Here is an 18241-nt window from a genome sequence, read left to right as displayed (position 1 = left end):
TATATATATACAAGAATTGCTCGTTTAAAGGTATAAGATTATACAGTGCCTAACTCTCACTCTTCAGATTCAGATTAGAAGTAAACAGAAACGAATAAATAAATGAGTATGGATTCCATTCATTACGAGTCCATGCAATTTTGCTGCTTGCTGTACAACTTTAAACAAAATGGCCCACAAACGAACTGTAGTCTGATGCAACATATTGATTATGTTACATTTCTCGTACTGTAACTGTGCTCATTTCCACTTAGTTATGATACTAGTATAATACCCACAATAATAAAGCAAACTCTTATTCGTACGTTGTTCGTAAAACCAACAATATCGATAGATAATACACCTCTATCTCATATTCGACTAAGCCGCCAAGCCTTTCCCACGCAAGACACAATCGGCGACATTTTCACCTATTTTCACGGGAATGTGGATAAAAACCGCACCCGTTTCCCTAACTAGAGCCGTGGCGTAACCGCGCATTATTCGCTTTGCGAAATCTGTTGCGAGTGTCGACATCGATATTTTTTTGTTTCACATCACTTTATAATTGTTTTCTTTGTGGAGAAAACGATTGGTATGTTTGGTTACCTTGGGCGTTAAGTAAGATTCTATCGGACGTGTTGAAAGGTATTGGTTTCAAATAATATTCGATAAATGGATTATCTCTTAAGTGGTTTATTAATCTTAGTATAGCCAAGGTCTTAAATATCGAAAAGTGACAAAAATATGTAGGTACCTGCACACGGCCACGTACATTTATTATTATTAATATTTTACAACCTATTTATTTAACTTGCTTTATGTACCTATGTACGGGTCAAATCTTGCAGGTTAAATTTGACCCGCTTTCCGGTTTCCGATAAAGCTGAAAATTTGCATACATATGTAAGTCGGGTGACAATGCAATATTATGGTACCATAGAGCTGATCTGATGATGGAGACAGGAGTTGGAATGAATGTTTTCTATATCTACAAGTAATTATGTATTAAGTATCCACAACACAAGCCTTATCGAGTTTACCGTGGGCTAGGTAGATTTATATACGATTGTTCTATATTATTTATTTATGTTCAATATGAATATACAAATAATTTGTTAGTTATTGTTATCCAAATGTATTACAATGTAAATGTAAATTAAATTGACCTTTTAGTGACATTTGTACCGGAAAAGGGTATAAATTCCCTTTGATTTCTTGACATGAAATTGATTGAACGATAAACAATTTTCAAGGCAGTTATGTAGCTGATGATGTAGTTCTTCCGGTACATTATAATATCAACAAAATTTAGTGAATAATATTATTGGCCAATAGAAAAAAAATTAGCGATTCCATTCATGTTCTCCCATTTGTGTAAAAACTGCTGGAAAACCTGGTTGTAGGTTGATATTTATTTCGTTTTTCATACCTTCATAGGGCTCAAAAACCAAGGAGTGCTATTTGTCATCATCATATTCATCATCAATATCATTATACTCGTACCTTCCTTATTATTATAATACCTTTGTGTCAGAGCGCCCTTGCGGTCTGTATGTTAAGTACATCTTTTGAGCTTAATATATGTAAATAAAGTATAGGTACCTATGTGTAATACTACATGACTGGTAGAGAACGCCTTATGGCATTAATTTCGCCTTTTGTAAAATGTGTTTTCTTTTGTGCAATAAAGATTAAATAAATCAATATATATATCTAAGTGCCATCTTCAATAAAAGATTATTCATAAATTACCTCGGAATGGATTTTTTGTAAACATCAAATTAAAATCATTTATTTTCCAGGTGGCTGGTCATTCGGAACCCAGAAGTTTAAGGAGATGTCTGCATCTCGCTACGCTCGTCAGACCTTCATCTACTCCGCCATCCCCTACCTGCGGGACCGCAACTTCGACGGTTTGGACGTGGACTGGGAGTACCCCAAGGGAGGAGATGATAAGAAGAACTTCGTGCTGCTATTGAAAGGTAAGTTACAAAACGCCTGTGACAGACGGTGCCTGGGTTTTGGTGTTCAGAAGTTCAAGGAGACGTCTACGCTTGTTAGACCTTTATCTACTCCACCATGCACTACCAGAGGGGCCGCAGTTTTAACGAGTGGGAGTATCCCAAGGGAGGAGATTATAAGAACTTCATGCTGCTATTGAAAGGTAGGTTGGAGAATGACCGTAAGAGACGGATAAGCAGACACCACGTTTCTGGTTCTTTGGTGTTCTGAATTTTAAGGAAATGACTGCCTTTTGCCATCAGACCTTCTATACCAGCATCTGATAAGAACTTCGTCTGTTGTAGAAAGGTAGTTTAGAAAATGCCTGTGATATAGACGGACTGAGATGTCATAAGTGTCTTGATTTTTTCCAATTTTGGTAGGAACACAAAAAGGTGCTGTTCCTTTTTATCACCTCAAACACTTAGCTGGCTTCTGCTGCTGACTGTACTCAACTTTTACTTGTCTTTAATAGCCACCAGCAATCTTCAGTTTTCATATGTGTCATGTATTATACATACCTAAATAGTTATAAAATATCGTGCATACATAGGCTACGGAGACTGCTTACCATCAGGCGGGCCGTATGCTTGTTTGCCACCGACGTAGTATAAAAAAAATTAAAAAAATCGTCACATGTTGTTCTTGAACGAATATCAATACAGGTAATAAGTATCTTTATATGTTAAAAGATTTACTCGATGTGAATAAGGATTCATAAAACCCATTTATGCTTCAATTTGTTAATTTATACTTTTCTTACAAATATATAAATCAAAATGACAGATTAAGAAAAAATATTAAAAGCTAATTGAGGTTTGTAGAGCATTTATGGATAACGCCATACCATAATTAACAAGAAATTAATGAAAGTAAGCAATAAGAACCGAAGAACAAAATAAATGTACAGAACAAAAAGCTAATTTTTCTTAAGATTTTCGTCCGACTGGCTTTTACAAGCCTAGATTAATTAACGAAAAGGTTTTTCTTAGCTAGAAAAACAGTCTTGTAATGTTAAGACCGCAGAAATACATCAACAGAATCAGAATAAATACGAATCTTATTCGTCAGACGTGATTCTGAAATGAGCTAGACAAAAACAATATACATTCTGTAATAAAAGCCGATTGGTGCTTACAAATCGGTTTCTGAGTAAAACATGTAAATTATTCTATGTTTGAGCAAAACAAGACCGTTCACAACAGCAAAAAAGCCTCAAAATAAAGGCAGTCAAACAAAAAATGGGAGTAGTCTGACTTCAATACAAAAACGCTTAAAAACTTGATTTATTTCCAAACTCGCAGTTAATATTGGCGGTGTTGCAGAAAAATAAACCATGCCTTGGATAATAATAGCAGATTTTGACTTAAAATACACTGGAATAAATATATTTTTTCAAATACTGAGCCAAAACACACAATGGCACTTTAAAATCGTTTCTCGTATCTTACATTCGTCTTGTAACGATTTTATTAGAGAAAATCCACGAGAGCGTTCAGTAAGTAGCCTAGTGTGGTCCACCCTTTTAGTGTATACAGTATGAACTGTACAGAATATTTCGACCACATTTATTAAATTTAGTATAAATTAGATTTTTTCTTCATATAATATTTGCATGCCCATTACCTGGGTGAATACACTGTTCTTTGAAATGTATTTGACGTCATTCACTTGACTGTATTCTAGCAAATAAATGATTTGATATTTGATGTTTTAGAACCCAGAAATACCAATGCTTTATACACGGTCATGTTTTTTTAAGCGTCAAATTTTGTATTCTACCTACATACAATTTTAATGTAGTTAAATTCATTCAGTAGAGTATTGTCACCAACTTTAGAAAACAGTACGTTTGTTGGTCACCGTTCTGGGCTATAACAGCGACAATCGAAGTTCGTAACTTTTGAGCAACTGCCTCTGTCACTCTAATTACACCTTAATTGGAGTAAAAGAGAAAGATGCCCGAAATTTGCAAAATTCGGTGTTCGCAGTGTGCCCTCTGAGGGTATCATCGTACCGATAATAGTTGAGGTCTATGACTCATTATGATTTTTTATGTTATTTCTTAAATAGTTCGTTAGGAAGAGTAGAACGCTTTATCTTGCGTCAAGATCTTTAGATGGACGGCGAAAGTTGACAAAGTCATAAAGATCCGAATATTTTATGGTTTGGGCTACTAAACCTCTCTCAAATCCTCTCTGCCCACTAAACTTCACTCTAAACCGTATCGGAGAGCGCAATATCTGCTCCCGACGCGGCTAAATATCGGCGACATCGGACATCCCAGGTGCAACGCTGGCTTAGCTCCAATACGGCTTAAGTCTTTAAGAACATCAAGCGGTTTCTTCCAATCGCTTACAAAGTCAAACGCTCTGACCGGCCAATGTTTGTATGGCCTGTAGACTATACGTGATCGTTCAGCGCGTTTACGTTGGATTAACTTGAGCTATAGACTCGCCTGCATTATGTGCATGATTGTAATAACATATGTTTATTATTACTATAGCTTAGTCTAGCTGACCATTATAAGGAGAATCTTCAGTAGGATAAAAGATAACGGATACCTAAGTTTCTTTCAACTGGTTTTTCTAAGACGATTGTTAAATGTAGATGGTAATAGTAATGGTCTTTAAGTCTTTGCTTTATAGAGACTGTTGCAGCTTGTGGGTGGAATTGATACAGTAGATATTTGTTTTTGGAGACGCCTCCGCTTGGACGCTGTATCTGAAGTAGTTTTTGTTCAATAGTTTTTCACAGGTGCAGAGACAAAGGAAATCTCCTATAAGTAGTAGTTACGGCGCAGTCACAACGAATGACTTTTAGTGCAGCGCAATGTAATGATGTAGGTAACCTTTGGTACTAACACCTTTGTCGTACCCATTCATATACATTTTAGAATACCTTTCTTACTAGGTTTAATTGGATACATTTTTGTCATAGAGAATTTCATTAATTGATTTTAGTTCTCATGTCTGATGTATCCTTTTGTCGGTATTTTATAAGGAAATTGACTGTATTCATCACTATTTTACTTTTTTTTTGTTTTTTTTTTCCCTCCATCCTTTACGGCATAACCGAAGATTGAACTCACGATTTTAGGGGCTTTAGTCAGTTGTTACGTTTTGCGTGTATAGTGTACATTTTGCGTATTGTACATTATGCGCCAGAGGGGATTAAATATGAAAGGTTAAGCACGTTTGAACTTCTTTTGGATTCTGTAGTATGTGTCTGCGAAATATTGAAAATCTTCCTGTTTTTTGGCATTATTTTATTTATTAGGTATTTTTATCTGATAACACTATTCATTATTGTTTCAAGACAATTTACAAAATACAAGAGTTTTGCAATTCCGTCGGTAATTTTATTAAAGCAGTTAAAATGTCACTAGACCGCGATTACAAATCGTATTAAAAACGCGATAAAACTGGCGAAATCTGAGCCATTTCCTGGAAACCAGTTTACCAATTTCGGCTGCAAAGAGTAATTTTATGCTAAAGCAGGTTCCATAGGTTATTATAATTATTTTTATGGCTATAGAAACAGACAGCGAACAAAAATTTAATATAATTATCCTGTTGACCTCATCGCAATCGGTCAAGAGATTTCGGCATGGAGGACATTCAAATAGAAATTCTTATCAAATGTTTATGGATATGATCTGTCAGCTGTCAACAGTGACACTTTTGCAACCAGAAATGTCGCTGTTGGTGGCTGGCCGTTTGATAACAAAAAATCGATCTGAATAGCCCTCCTGTGAATTTACCAACAACATTTGTTACCATAAGGTCACCGCTGCTCACTAGGGAAATGACCGCAATCTATAGCTTTATCGATATTCCTGTGCTCCGGTTCACCTGTCACTACCATTTTAGTGTTGTAATCGAATCGGTAATTTTAATTGCCATCGATTAACCGATATAAACTGTTATTGGATTGCAATATTTGTTAAATGTAAGTGATTTTGCAATGTTTGCTGTAATTAAGGTTTTATTGTGGTGGCTTTGGATGTATTTTAGAATTCATTCGTCGATGAAGGCTGGTTTATTGGTTCAGATTTTATTACTGTTCCATTTGTTAGAATTTAGCAATCAAGTTTATGGCTCGAAATTAGTTTATGCTAACATATAAAAGGTAGTTTTAAGGTTTTTAGTAGTTTAATAATGATATTTATGGGAACTTATGTATCTTTATATAAACCAGTAGAAAAACAGTTATTTTTTTACCTTACCTGTATAGCAAATGTGTCACCATATCGTCAGGTGACAAGCAAAACTCATTAATGATTAAAAATAACTTACCAAAAATCAACCTTATTTTAGTAATAATATGGTTCATTATGGCTATGAACTTATGGTGGTAATTAGTGAGTTTTGCTCATCACCTGACGAATTATTTTTTATTATTGCCTATTTTTTGTATACTTTTGAAATATAATTTATTGTTCTAACCTAAAAAAACGAAACAAGTACATAAATTATATAATATCTGTTGATAAATCTGCGGTCTTTAAAAACGGATTTTTTTACAATAGAGCGATCAACACTTAATTTAAATTCAAGTTTACTAGGTAATTTCGCAGCATGCATAGATATTAAGTATGTTAATTTTGTCGCTAAATTGATGCTAAATATTGCACGTTCGACGTTTGATAGAAAAAAAAACGCGGATTCTTGTGTCAATTCTTCTCATATTTTTATCGAGGTGATCTCATTTCGTATTTTATTAAAGCATAAGTAAATAAACTATTAACCAGTACAGATATATTTTTTAAGCAGATTAGGCTAATAATAATGATCCTAATAAGCTCAATTGAACTTTAAGTCAACTTTCAAGTTATTTATAAGCTTTTTGCAATAAAATAATCGATAATTATTTTACTTAAATTTCCAACTTACTCAACATAAACCAAACAAAGCGGGATCGTGACAAACTAAAACTCGTTACCGTTTCCCCTGAAACTTACGGCGGCCATTAAAGTAATTGGTTATTTAATCGATATCGATAAATCATGTTGCGCATCACTGGCCCTGGCGCAAGTCGCCGCATGCTAGGATGGCACGATGGCACGTTTTGTCGTGGGGCATGCTTGTGCTTGTGACATAGTGTCGCTAAATTATATTAAAAACCCTTGGGTATATCTTAAGAATTTATATAAAACAGTAAATAAATCATAAGTCGGAAATATTAGACAGTAGGTAATTTAAACGGCATTTTGTTGTAGGTATTCTATATTTTACCTATATATTAATTGATAGAATGGAATCGAAAACACTATAAATCTGTCTACCTGTGTCTCTGTAAGTTAGAAACGTATTAGGAGGTCTAAGCTTTTTTATAAAAGTCTATAATATTTTCAATTTTGAGTAGGTAGTAGAAGAAAAGCTTAATTATTTTTATAGTTTTAATTTCCTCAAAAAATCTCATTCCTTTTCCTGTAGAAACTTAGTTTGTTACAAAGTATGAAAATTAAAATATTCTAATATTGCCAAGATAATTTATGTGTAAACTTTTTAAGAACTGTTGGTTCTTCAGTGGTTTTATTACTTCACTGCTCGTCTGGCGAATTAACCTTTCATTATGTGTGTGGTGGTTAAAATCGTGACTAAAAATTCAGTCAGGATCCAGGAATTCAATAACGAATTTTGCTCGCATCTGTCATCTCGATACATTTTTACTTTTCGATTCGCTTTTGTCGATAAACGATTATCATTTTGGCAACCGCCTCTGATGTTTTTGATGATAAAACTGTGTAAGATAGTTCCCAAAATATTTTATAAAACAACAACTGCACACCGGACCGCTAATAAGCATGACTTCTACAGTCGCGCGCGACTTCAAGTAGAGAGTCATGCGCGAGAAAACAACGAATATAAAAACTGAAAATCTTTAATTAATACACAAAAATATAATGCTTCTAAATGAATAAAATAAAAACAAAGTTTAAAATATCACTATTACCTTCATAAACCTTGACTGCCATTTCGTAATAAACCGTGATGGACAGATAATCCTGGATGAGCTTCGTGGGCTATATTAGACATGAAAATGTAATTTGTTTCCATTATTTACTTAGACGAGGACGATTCGCGCTTTATCGTGACCTAACATCGATAGTTTCGTGGTAAACACTATAACAGTTTTTTTTACGAAATTCTAAATTAGTGCACAGTGTAATGTCATCACGCTCGAATCTGGAGTTGAACAATGGACATCAACAGTCGTCAGATTTTAAGGGGCAAAAATAAAGGACAGGTAGGGAGTTTCTATTATCGATAAACTCAATTGTCGATGTTTTCCCATATACTAGTTGATCGTTCTCAGTTTGTTTACAATCACAGTTTTTCGTAACTTTTGTTGTCTCGCAGTCAGACATTGTACGTAAAAGTATCGAGCGGCAAACACAAACTTTGTAGTGTGTACCGCAGGTACCGAATGTACAGGTTGTTCTCTTCCTCGTAATTAAACGTCGTGTGCGTGGCGCAAACAACTGCCGCTGACGCCTTAATGAGATCTAGTCCTCGGGGTTACACAATATGGAGACAGATATAAATCTTTTTTTTTGTAAGTTTATGACAACTAACTATATATTTTAACATTGATATTAGCGGTCACAATAAAGATGCAAGTGCAACAAATCTCGGAATGGGCAAGCGTAGTCGATAACACGGGAAAAACATAATGTAGCGAAAATCGCTTACTAACAGAGAACCTGCCTAACGTTAATATGAGTAGGGGAAAGTCCCATGTATTTTTTCTGAGTTTTTAGATTGGTATGTATGTAGTATGTACTACATAAGTACTAAATATGTACTTGATAACTAGTCTATAAAATCGGGTATGCTCCTTTATGTTTATTATAAGCTTTACCCAAATTACACTGTCTCACTTGAGGAAAATAAACTAAAAATAGGTAGTCTTAAGGCAAAGCTTAAAGAAATATTGTTAAATAATTATTCTAAAAGCATTTTTTATTATATATATGTGTATATGCATCTATGTGTCTATATCACGTTTTTATTACTTATAGTGTAGTTAAATCGAGGTGGAGTATTAATTAGTTACCTGCTTGATGAGTAAAATTAACTTTTAATGTTGTATTTGCACAGGAATAAATATGTAATAGCTATAAAACCATGTCAAGAGCGCACCGCCAACAAACTGTTATGCAGTTTGGCGAAATTTTGATTGTTGTTCATGTACATGTTTTTTTATAAACAATAGAAAAAACGTAATACACGTACCTATGAGGTACATCACGGATGCAAGTGACATAAATGCATTAGAAAATTAAAATATGAATGTAGAAAATTAAAATCATTTTTAAAAGTCAAAAAACACACTTGCGTGTGGTTTTACACCAATTTTTGAGCTAACAGAAGATATAGATATTTTATAAGAAAATTTATTTATTTAAAATCTTTATGTAAAAAAAACAACGATGTTTGATAGCCGGGTTCTTATCCCTAACAAAGACAATTGCACCCCTATTCCTCAAACAGCAAAATTTCTCTTAGTCAATAAAACGAAGTGTTCAACACCGCAATATTTCCCAGTTTAATTGGCAATATCGCGTAGTCCGAGAGTCTAGTCTAAGAGCTATTGCGGTTTATTGCCACTTGCATTCTTTATTGCGACGCCGGATGGAGAAACAAAGCTGTTACATGATTTGAAATTTCATTTAGGTAACCTTTTTAGTTTTTATTAAATTTATAACGTCTGAATTTTTGTATTTTTAAGAGGTACAATGCTTTTTACCAATAGGGAACGTTCCGTTCCGTTTGTCGTAATAATTTTAGCCACTTATATCCTCAAAAAGCAGTCTAAGGCCTTATATAAGTTGTCAGAATGAGCTTTTTTGAAGAGTAATGTGTTTCCGTATTTTTTTAATCAAATTTCATTTTATACGAGTCTTCGTGTAGAAGTAGAAGGCATTAGGTTAGAGTAAGATTCTGTACGCATTAAAGAAACATCGGACTAATCATTCTTAGAGTTACCTACCCATAATAAGTTCTTTCAAAGTTTAAATTTACCCATTATTATGAGATTATCAAATTTGTGTAAGTTTTAGAAACAAATGGATATTGGATGATTGCTTGTCACATAACGCTGACTAGTATAATAGGCCTGCTATAGCCTTCGGACTGTATAAGTGTAAAATTTATAAATTATTAAGGCAACCCCTACAAACTTCCTAATTAAAGTCCGCCTCCATACTTTCCTAGCACAGAGGATGAGAGCTATTAACAGACCACCTCGCCTCCGCAAATCCTTTATTGCGCCGCTAACATGGGAACATGAATTATTTTTTAATTTAACTTATTTAGTGACCCGCATTCCCACCATGCGGTTAATATCGTGATAATGAATTCATAGTGGAGTAGGTATGTACATAAAAAACCATATGTTGCTAGAGCTTTCAAAATGTACTACACATTACTACTATAAAAATATCTTTCCTGCTCGCTGCGCTGCTGCATTATTTCAATGACAGAGGTAATAAAACTCAATTGAATAATAGAATCTCATTACCTGAGAAGGGCTAAAATAATGGAGCTTTTTAGCACTGTTTCAATTATAGAGGTTCTAGTTGCGATGCGCTAAATTGCACAGACAAAATTAAGAAAAACAGTAATATTTGAATTTTGTTTTAAGAGGTTCCATAATTTCAATTATCTAGGCATTTCGGTCCCAAGTAGCCAATCGTGTATTAGTCTAACGTCATAACGCGATTGGTTGATGAATTCGCTACATGCGCGCGGTTGGTCGCAACAAGTTGCGCTAGACTGCACGATTGGCTCGAATTCGTGAGTGATACCGCTGCACTAGCTAGCACCATTCTTAATGCTCGTAACGCCCGTCCTTAGATATATGTCAATGTTTGCATGATAGAAGAAATGACGTACCTAAACATACTTAATTTTCAGTTATATATTTTTCCCTGCACATCAAAGCAAAGTTTAAGTAGCTATTATACCATGAGGGAGTACAAAACAATAAGAAAAGTCACCTAATCGTTCTATGCCAAATTTTATAACTACGTACGAGTATCTACCAGGATACATACCAATACCGAGATAATTATACTTACCTACCATAATAAGCCGGTTGTTTTTCCATCCAAACCAACTTTTCAAGCAAAACATCGCAATAACATTCCTTTTATTTTCCGTTCCGTTCTTTAAAAAGTTGTTATGACTCAGACCAAGTTGCAGTAAAGGAAGTATTGTGTCATCCGAAATGCATTTTGTCCTTGGCATTTCGATTAAGGTCAAAAATTTGACTTTATTGGTGCGTCGTGAACTCTTTAACCTCAGGAATTTAAGAATTTACAAATCAACGAATATCGCATGTTCTTGCATGAAGTGCAAGCGCATTGGTTTTTAGTCGTACAGTCGCTATGTTAATATCAAATATATCGGAGCGGTTCAGGTATCCATAAAGATCTTCATAAGCCAATATAATCAATATTTTATCTTCACACATATCAACCCTCTATGATGCCTTCAAAATCCATAAATAATAGCCAACATTAGAACTGTTTTGTTACAACAAATTTCTTATTTGTGAAAATGTTGTAATTGCTTAATTACCGCATCAAAATCGATTTGGTAATGACATTCAAATTTCGAACATCTCTGAAAAAAAAAAGCAATTCGATTTGACCTCTATTCTAATATCCAGTCGATGCCTTTTTTGTTTGAAATGAAATGTCAATTCCATACAATTTAGACAAATCTCGCGTGTTAGTTAGTATCGCTGACTTTAGCTTGTCTCTAAATAAATAAAAAACTACGGATGCGTGATATGCATGAAAAAGTTTTAATTTACCGCCATTTGACGTACAGTTTATCTTATAATTAGTTTTAAGTATAAAAAGAATTTGTTTTGTTGTTTTTATAGTAACTATAATGAAAGTTTTGTTTAAAATGAGTGATAAAGATATTTCGGAGACGCCACCACAAATCCGCGAGTTCCGCCCGTTCCGAGTAATATTGGCTGTTTTTTGGGTTCATGAATATATCATAGAAAGTTTATAATATGTGTGTAAATAAAATAGTGTATGTAACTCTTCATAATTCATGTGTTCCTTTTAAGAAACTCACTTCGTTCCTTTCTTAAACCCAGTGTGGCGTATTTTAATGCCATTCATTATGTAGCAGTCACATATAAACTACTATTAGAACACCATGCCTCTTGAAAGAAAACTACCGTAGGCGATGTAAACTTGTATTTAAAGTGATTTTATTATCAAAATAACTACAGAGGATTTTTATATTCTTGATTTTCGAACAAGTAATAGTATAATTTTAGTTTAGTTGGTAACATTGGTCAGAATTCTAGTTTCCTTAGAAATGTTTGAGAAGAAGGTTCACCTACAATGTATGCGATCTAAACGCATTCACTCACAAGATTACTATGTTCTAACACATATGGTATCTAGTTCTAAATTGGATTGAACTTCCGAAACTACGCTTACAACAATGTTGAGCTTCATGTCAGTTAGCGCATAGTTGTAGCGATCGTATGCGAATGTAATCAGGAGAGCACTCTGGTATTGTATTCAAATAGACAAGCATCTGTGGGGCGCCAGTGGCAGCGATTTGTACGTATTGCTAAGTGACACTAAACGTCAGCATCAAAAAGATATTAAATAAATAAATATTATGGGACATTATTACACAAATTGAGTAAGTCCCACGGTAAGCTCAATAAGGCTTAATCGCCTAATATATCGTAACAAGTCCTGGGTTCATATCCCAGCATCTCCACCAATTTTGTCGCGCCTTCTATACCCACCTTGTGTAACACAAGTGCCTGAATCCAAACGGGTATAAATTCGCTTGGGCAACAAAATATATATCACATCATCAATACATATAATACCATGCCACATGAGAGTAGGAGAAGGGGGTCACCTTCGACCACACTATTACATGTACAGTACATTTACTTTAGAGTTGGCATCGCACGCATCAATATGAGAGTCTAGTCTACTGGCCTATCCAGAGTGACTCATCCGTACGATCGGTTCGCCTCCAGACTAGGTACTACCGACTAGTACCCTGGTGTCCTACACACCACCTGGACGTGGGGGCGATGCCCCCACGGGGTCCTCCATTAGCCTGCCCCCTAGACCCGGCCCTTGTACTCCAACTCATAACCGACCGTACTACATGCTTTGCCTGTGTGCTTCCGGTACACACTCCATGAAGCTACGGGCTTCCCTGTCCAATGACCTTGTTGTCTAGGTACATACACCTCAAGATTGGACTACACCTTAGTGAAACTACGTTAACTAAGGACCGTTGGTCAACCCCCTTGTTCCACTCCCATGCAGCTAGGATGTCGATTATATAAGCGTAAATATGTGTATAAACACTCACCAGGGCAGGCTCCCGTTACCGCGTGGAGGCACACCGAGTACTTAATTTCTCAGCACACCCAGCGCCATTCCACGCCTCATGCACGTACCTTCATTTTGTTCTTCCCAATGGCGCCATCGTGCTTTTTCCGCCATCGGAACTGTCATCCGAGCAGTCAGTGTTGCCACATGACAAAGTAGTAACCTAGTTGATACCACTTACCAACTTACATCGCGCTTGGCGCGACATAAGGATGTTTTCTTATATATTTGGCTACTTTGGCTGTCACTGTATATTTAATGCTGACTGAACAGTAGTGGAAGTATTTGATTTCTGTGCTACTCCGTACCAGTGTTGGCCGAACCTAAACCTACCTAAACCGTAACGGACGGTTACAGTTGACGGTTCAATTTGTAATGGTTAATGGTCAATTCTAATTGACATTCGGCCAACACTGTTCCGTATCTTATCACAATATGAAAGCTGCTAGGGATGTGACTAGATACGATGCGGTACAGAAATCAAATTCCTTAGTGGCGAGCGTCTATTTAATAATTCTGCGGGTAGACTGCTGCTGATTACATTGCTGCGGGAAATGTCAATTTCAATTTCGATGTCCTTTAATTTGACATGTCTTGCAGTATGTAATACAGTCTACAGCAAGGCTAGGATGTAATGCTGTATCAATCGGAATTTTACTTTAACGACTGCTAAATATTAAATAATAATACTAAATTTTACGAGTAAATATATTAAAACGTGACAGTCACCAATGTTTAAGTCGAAGAGTGCTCAACATGTTTCGCTCCATAACGAGGATCTTTAAGGGTCTCCCTACATACCTGCGAAATAAAAGCGAACCAGTCGTCAGTCGGCTCGGCTCACATTGGCTGTCGCCTTCCTTCTAGGCAACGTCTTTTCCGCTCTTATTGTTGACACAAGGCTTTTTTCTATCGAGTTTTGCCAATTCCGCGTCGATATATATGGGGACACCCTAACGGAAGCACGCGACGTCGGGCTGCCGTACACTCAACATATATCCAGCAATCTTCGATTTAAAAATACGTGAGTGACCCGTTTTTATATATTTAACATAATCTACCTTATTCCAAAAACTGTTTGTTAAGCTAAAAAAGATCTGATAGGCAGAATAGATATTCCCCTTACCAATAAAGCTACCAATAAAGGGTTGAAATCTATTACTTCTATCTGTGATGGGGGTTTGAATTAACGTATTATTAAATACATAGCGTCTATAAACGACACTTGTAGGCATTGAGTAGCCTAATTTTATTTAAGGATCGTGCTGACCCGATCCCACATTGATTGTCTTCAACAAGATAGAGCATTTCAGAGGACATGAGCTCGAAACTCATCTGCGCGCTAGGTTAGCGAGAGACGCGCATTTGCTTGCTGGAAACTACTTGAGCATATTCTAAGAATTACTTAACGGAAAAACAGATTAGCTAAGTAATTAGTGCGGTTTTTGTGTAATTATTTTATTTCATTTGGCGTATGTGTAACAATATCATAGTACTAGTCCTCGCAGACTGTGACCACACTTTAATTACAACAGTGGACTATCTACTTTAAAGTTTTTTGTCACACTAAAACTTTAACATTTGAGCTTTATCTTTGACATTTTTAGCGTTAAAATCGTATCACCGAGGGTGCGGGAATGTTTGACACTAGCCAAAAATTAGGTAAAACTGTAAAAACATAAACTTTTTCAACAGTTCTAAGCACATTTAAAATTCCTTCCTATTTAAATATAATTCATAGTTTGGTAGCTATTTTGCAAATAAAATACAATAACCATAGTTGTAAATACACGGAAACATTCCCGCACCCAAAACTCACACAAAAATAATAAATTTAATTATAATGCAAGAACTTGTAGAAGGTAGTCTGTGCGGAACCCGACCGTGGGTGCGAGGGTATGATTACATTATAAAGGGTGCAAGTTCCTTTTAAAACCTTATTTTGTACCGCCCAGGGATTAAGCCTTTTATGCGACTTTTATTTTAAAGGCTTGTGGAATTTTTATAAAGGTCAATAAGGGTATATTCGTATTAAGTTCATATACATTAGGCATGCTTTATGGTGTACATTTTGGCGATCGTTACGCATGTAAATATTGATATGTAAAAAATATATATGTAGATAATTATTTACAGTAAATACAGGCCTTTCAATTTATTCGCGGATGTATCAAGAAATTTTCCGTTGTCCGAAATCAATCAATAATTAACATGTGCTTACATGACACTTAAAAAAACTATTGGTAGAAATTGGGATTCGAAATTACAACCTTTGATCTGGAAGGCACACGCCACGCGTCGTAGCAAACAATTTTAATCGTAGTGAAAAACCAGGTTTTGTAATAAAAAAAACATGCCATTGTACCTTTTTTAATGTACAATTAAGTTTACAATAAATATAAAAATAAATAATTTAGTTAAAATTTCGGAATAAATACAGACGGCTTCAAATCCTAGCTTTATTATACCAAGCTTCATGTATAAGTTGATTTATAATAACAGATATACGCGCCGGCTTTCGTGTAAGTATAAAACTATACCACTTGGCTTGCGTAAAACCCAACTATAGTCCAAAACTAACTCAAAAATCATAGTCTAGGTAAACTCATAACAAACCGAAAACAAAGATGGATACTTAATTACGTATTGAACTTATGGAACATAAATGTAATATTTTACTTTAGTTGTGTGGTTTTTTTTACCTGTCTTGATTTATAAACTGAAATAATTATTTTTCATATTTTTCTTAGTAGGTATATGACTTTTTTTTATACTACATCGGTGGCAAACAAGCATACGGTCCGCCTGGTATTTATTTCAGTTTATAATTTATATAGTAGTGTTTCTACTTGAAATAAAAAACAAATTAAAATATTTTCTAAAAATAATTTAATTTGCTCTAATACTTCTAATAGTACTGTCTCGATTTGTCAATTTTTTTGTATCTCTCGCGTCCAATGATGGTCCCTATGACACTTCTTCAAATTTTTTGGTTGGGCTTAATTTGAAATATAACTGAAGAAATATCTGCTATCCTTTCAAGTGGCGTTCAACCCGTGAGTGGTCGGATCGAAAAACAGTAAAATGGCGGCCTAAAACACACGGGTCAATGCGAAAACCATTAAATTGTCGGTCACCAGTGAGTGGTTAGTGAGGTGTTGCCGTGTTTAGACGTGAAATAGAACGCTTTCAAATATAGTTACGCCCAGGTTACGCCCTTCTAATGCCTAAAAGTAGGTAGCGAGTTAGACAAGGATAACATACAGCGTGAAAAACAATGACGCTTGGTATAAAATTTGTTGGTGAGGACCGTTCATTCAGGAGCGACCGCCTAGTCCGTTCTATTTTGATTTTAAAAGAGATTGCTTTGTAAAAAAATAATGACAGCTACTCATTCGTCATTCGTCGCGAGATGACATCGATGTCCGCTGTCATTGAGGACCAACAAAACACGGCTCTCCCACTGATTGCAAACTGAATTAATTCTACTGCCAAATATCTGAGATATTCGTTAGGTTCCCATTTTAGAGCTAACGAATGGATTGCCGTCAGATGGAGCCGAAAGTTTAATTTATTTTGCAGGCAATTAATACGAGGTAAATTAAGATTTTGGCTCCAACTTTGCAGGCAATATGCTAAATAACCAATTTATTTGTGAAACTATGTTAAGTAGGTACCTATTCCAGTGAATTTACTGTAGTGGATTTCAATAAATAACAAATAACGATGTAATCGAAGGATTGTTTTTTCTTAAATATTACTAATAAACATATTTTATTTTAACTATAGTATATCTAAGTTAAAGATTTAAGTACGTAAACTTTTGATAAACGTGATTAGCCACTTCTATTGAACTTCACTTAACTGATACTATAACTTTGACAAATTATAAGAAAAAACGTAACAACGAAAATTACGAACGGTGGTAAATACCATGTAAATACACTTAAATACCTTAAGTATGTGTTAAATGCTTTTATGATACCGTTTCGTAAAATTGTGACGTCACACACAAGTACCAATTGCACGAACAACAAAAAATGTTGTGGAATCGTTGACTTGAACATGATTTCAAAATAACTGATAGCCCAATGTATTTATTGTCAAAAGCGCAAAAAGCTCGTCATTAGAGCACGTCACCGTGACATAAGGCTAAATGACCAACCATTCAGACCACAGTCGTGTTGCAATAAATATCTTTTTACACAAAGTTTTCACATGTCAGTCTTTGTTTTCTTTGACATAAGGTTCATTTTTGCTAATACGGCGCTTTATTAATATTACTATTGTAATGAGATATTGAGAGTTTGAGACCCGTTACAGCTAGTTTTGACCCTGGTATGTCCTTAAGAGTTCGCTGCAAGCTCGGTTTTCCATACAAACGTAGTTACGCTCTCATTTTCAAACCACTAGCTAGATTGTCCTGAAACTTTATACTTACAATAGTAAATGTTAATATCTATGCCTGTTCACGCAAAAAAGGCACAATGGTTGTCGATTTGCGGAAAATTCCCAGTATAACTAACTAAGTAGGTATCTATGCCTGTAATTAGTTTATATAGCTTCAGCTACCATAGTTAAAAATACAGTGAATTTAAGTTTTTTATACAAAACGTGTTTTTGGTTTATTTCGTTTGTTTTATAAGTTGGTGCTATAGAAAATAATTAGAGGCCTATCGGCCGGATTTGAAGAATGATTACAGACACGTTTAAGATCTTGGAAAGATTTTTAAAAGAGCAATGACTAAACGACATATCAAAATTGACGATTTATTTCGATTCCGCTGTGATCCCAATACGATCTATCTACGATATTTCTAACGTCAAAGTGGCATCGGTTGCCCGAATCGAGCT

At 35.1% G+C, this 18241-nt stretch overlaps 1 protein-coding gene across 1 annotated transcript in view; it reads left to right on the top strand.

Annotated features, from left to right (window-relative positions):
• Positions 1 to 18241, top strand: part of LOC133522299 (probable chitinase 10) — a 156635-nt gene that overhangs the window by 103631 nt on the left and 34763 nt on the right. Inside the window, exon 5 of the mRNA XM_061857587.1 lies at positions 1785 to 1964. Within this exon, the coding sequence (XP_061713571.1) occupies positions 1785 to 1964 (180 nt within the window). The remainder of the gene's footprint in view (positions 1 to 1784; positions 1965 to 18241) is intronic.

This window comes from Cydia pomonella, chromosome 10 (genome assembly GCF_033807575.1).
Source record: "Cydia pomonella isolate Wapato2018A chromosome 10, ilCydPomo1, whole genome shotgun sequence".
NCBI lineage: Eukaryota > Metazoa > Arthropoda > Insecta > Lepidoptera > Tortricidae > Cydia > Cydia pomonella.
Note: the sequence above shows the minus strand (reverse complement) of the source record. Positions and strands in the feature narration are given on the sequence as shown.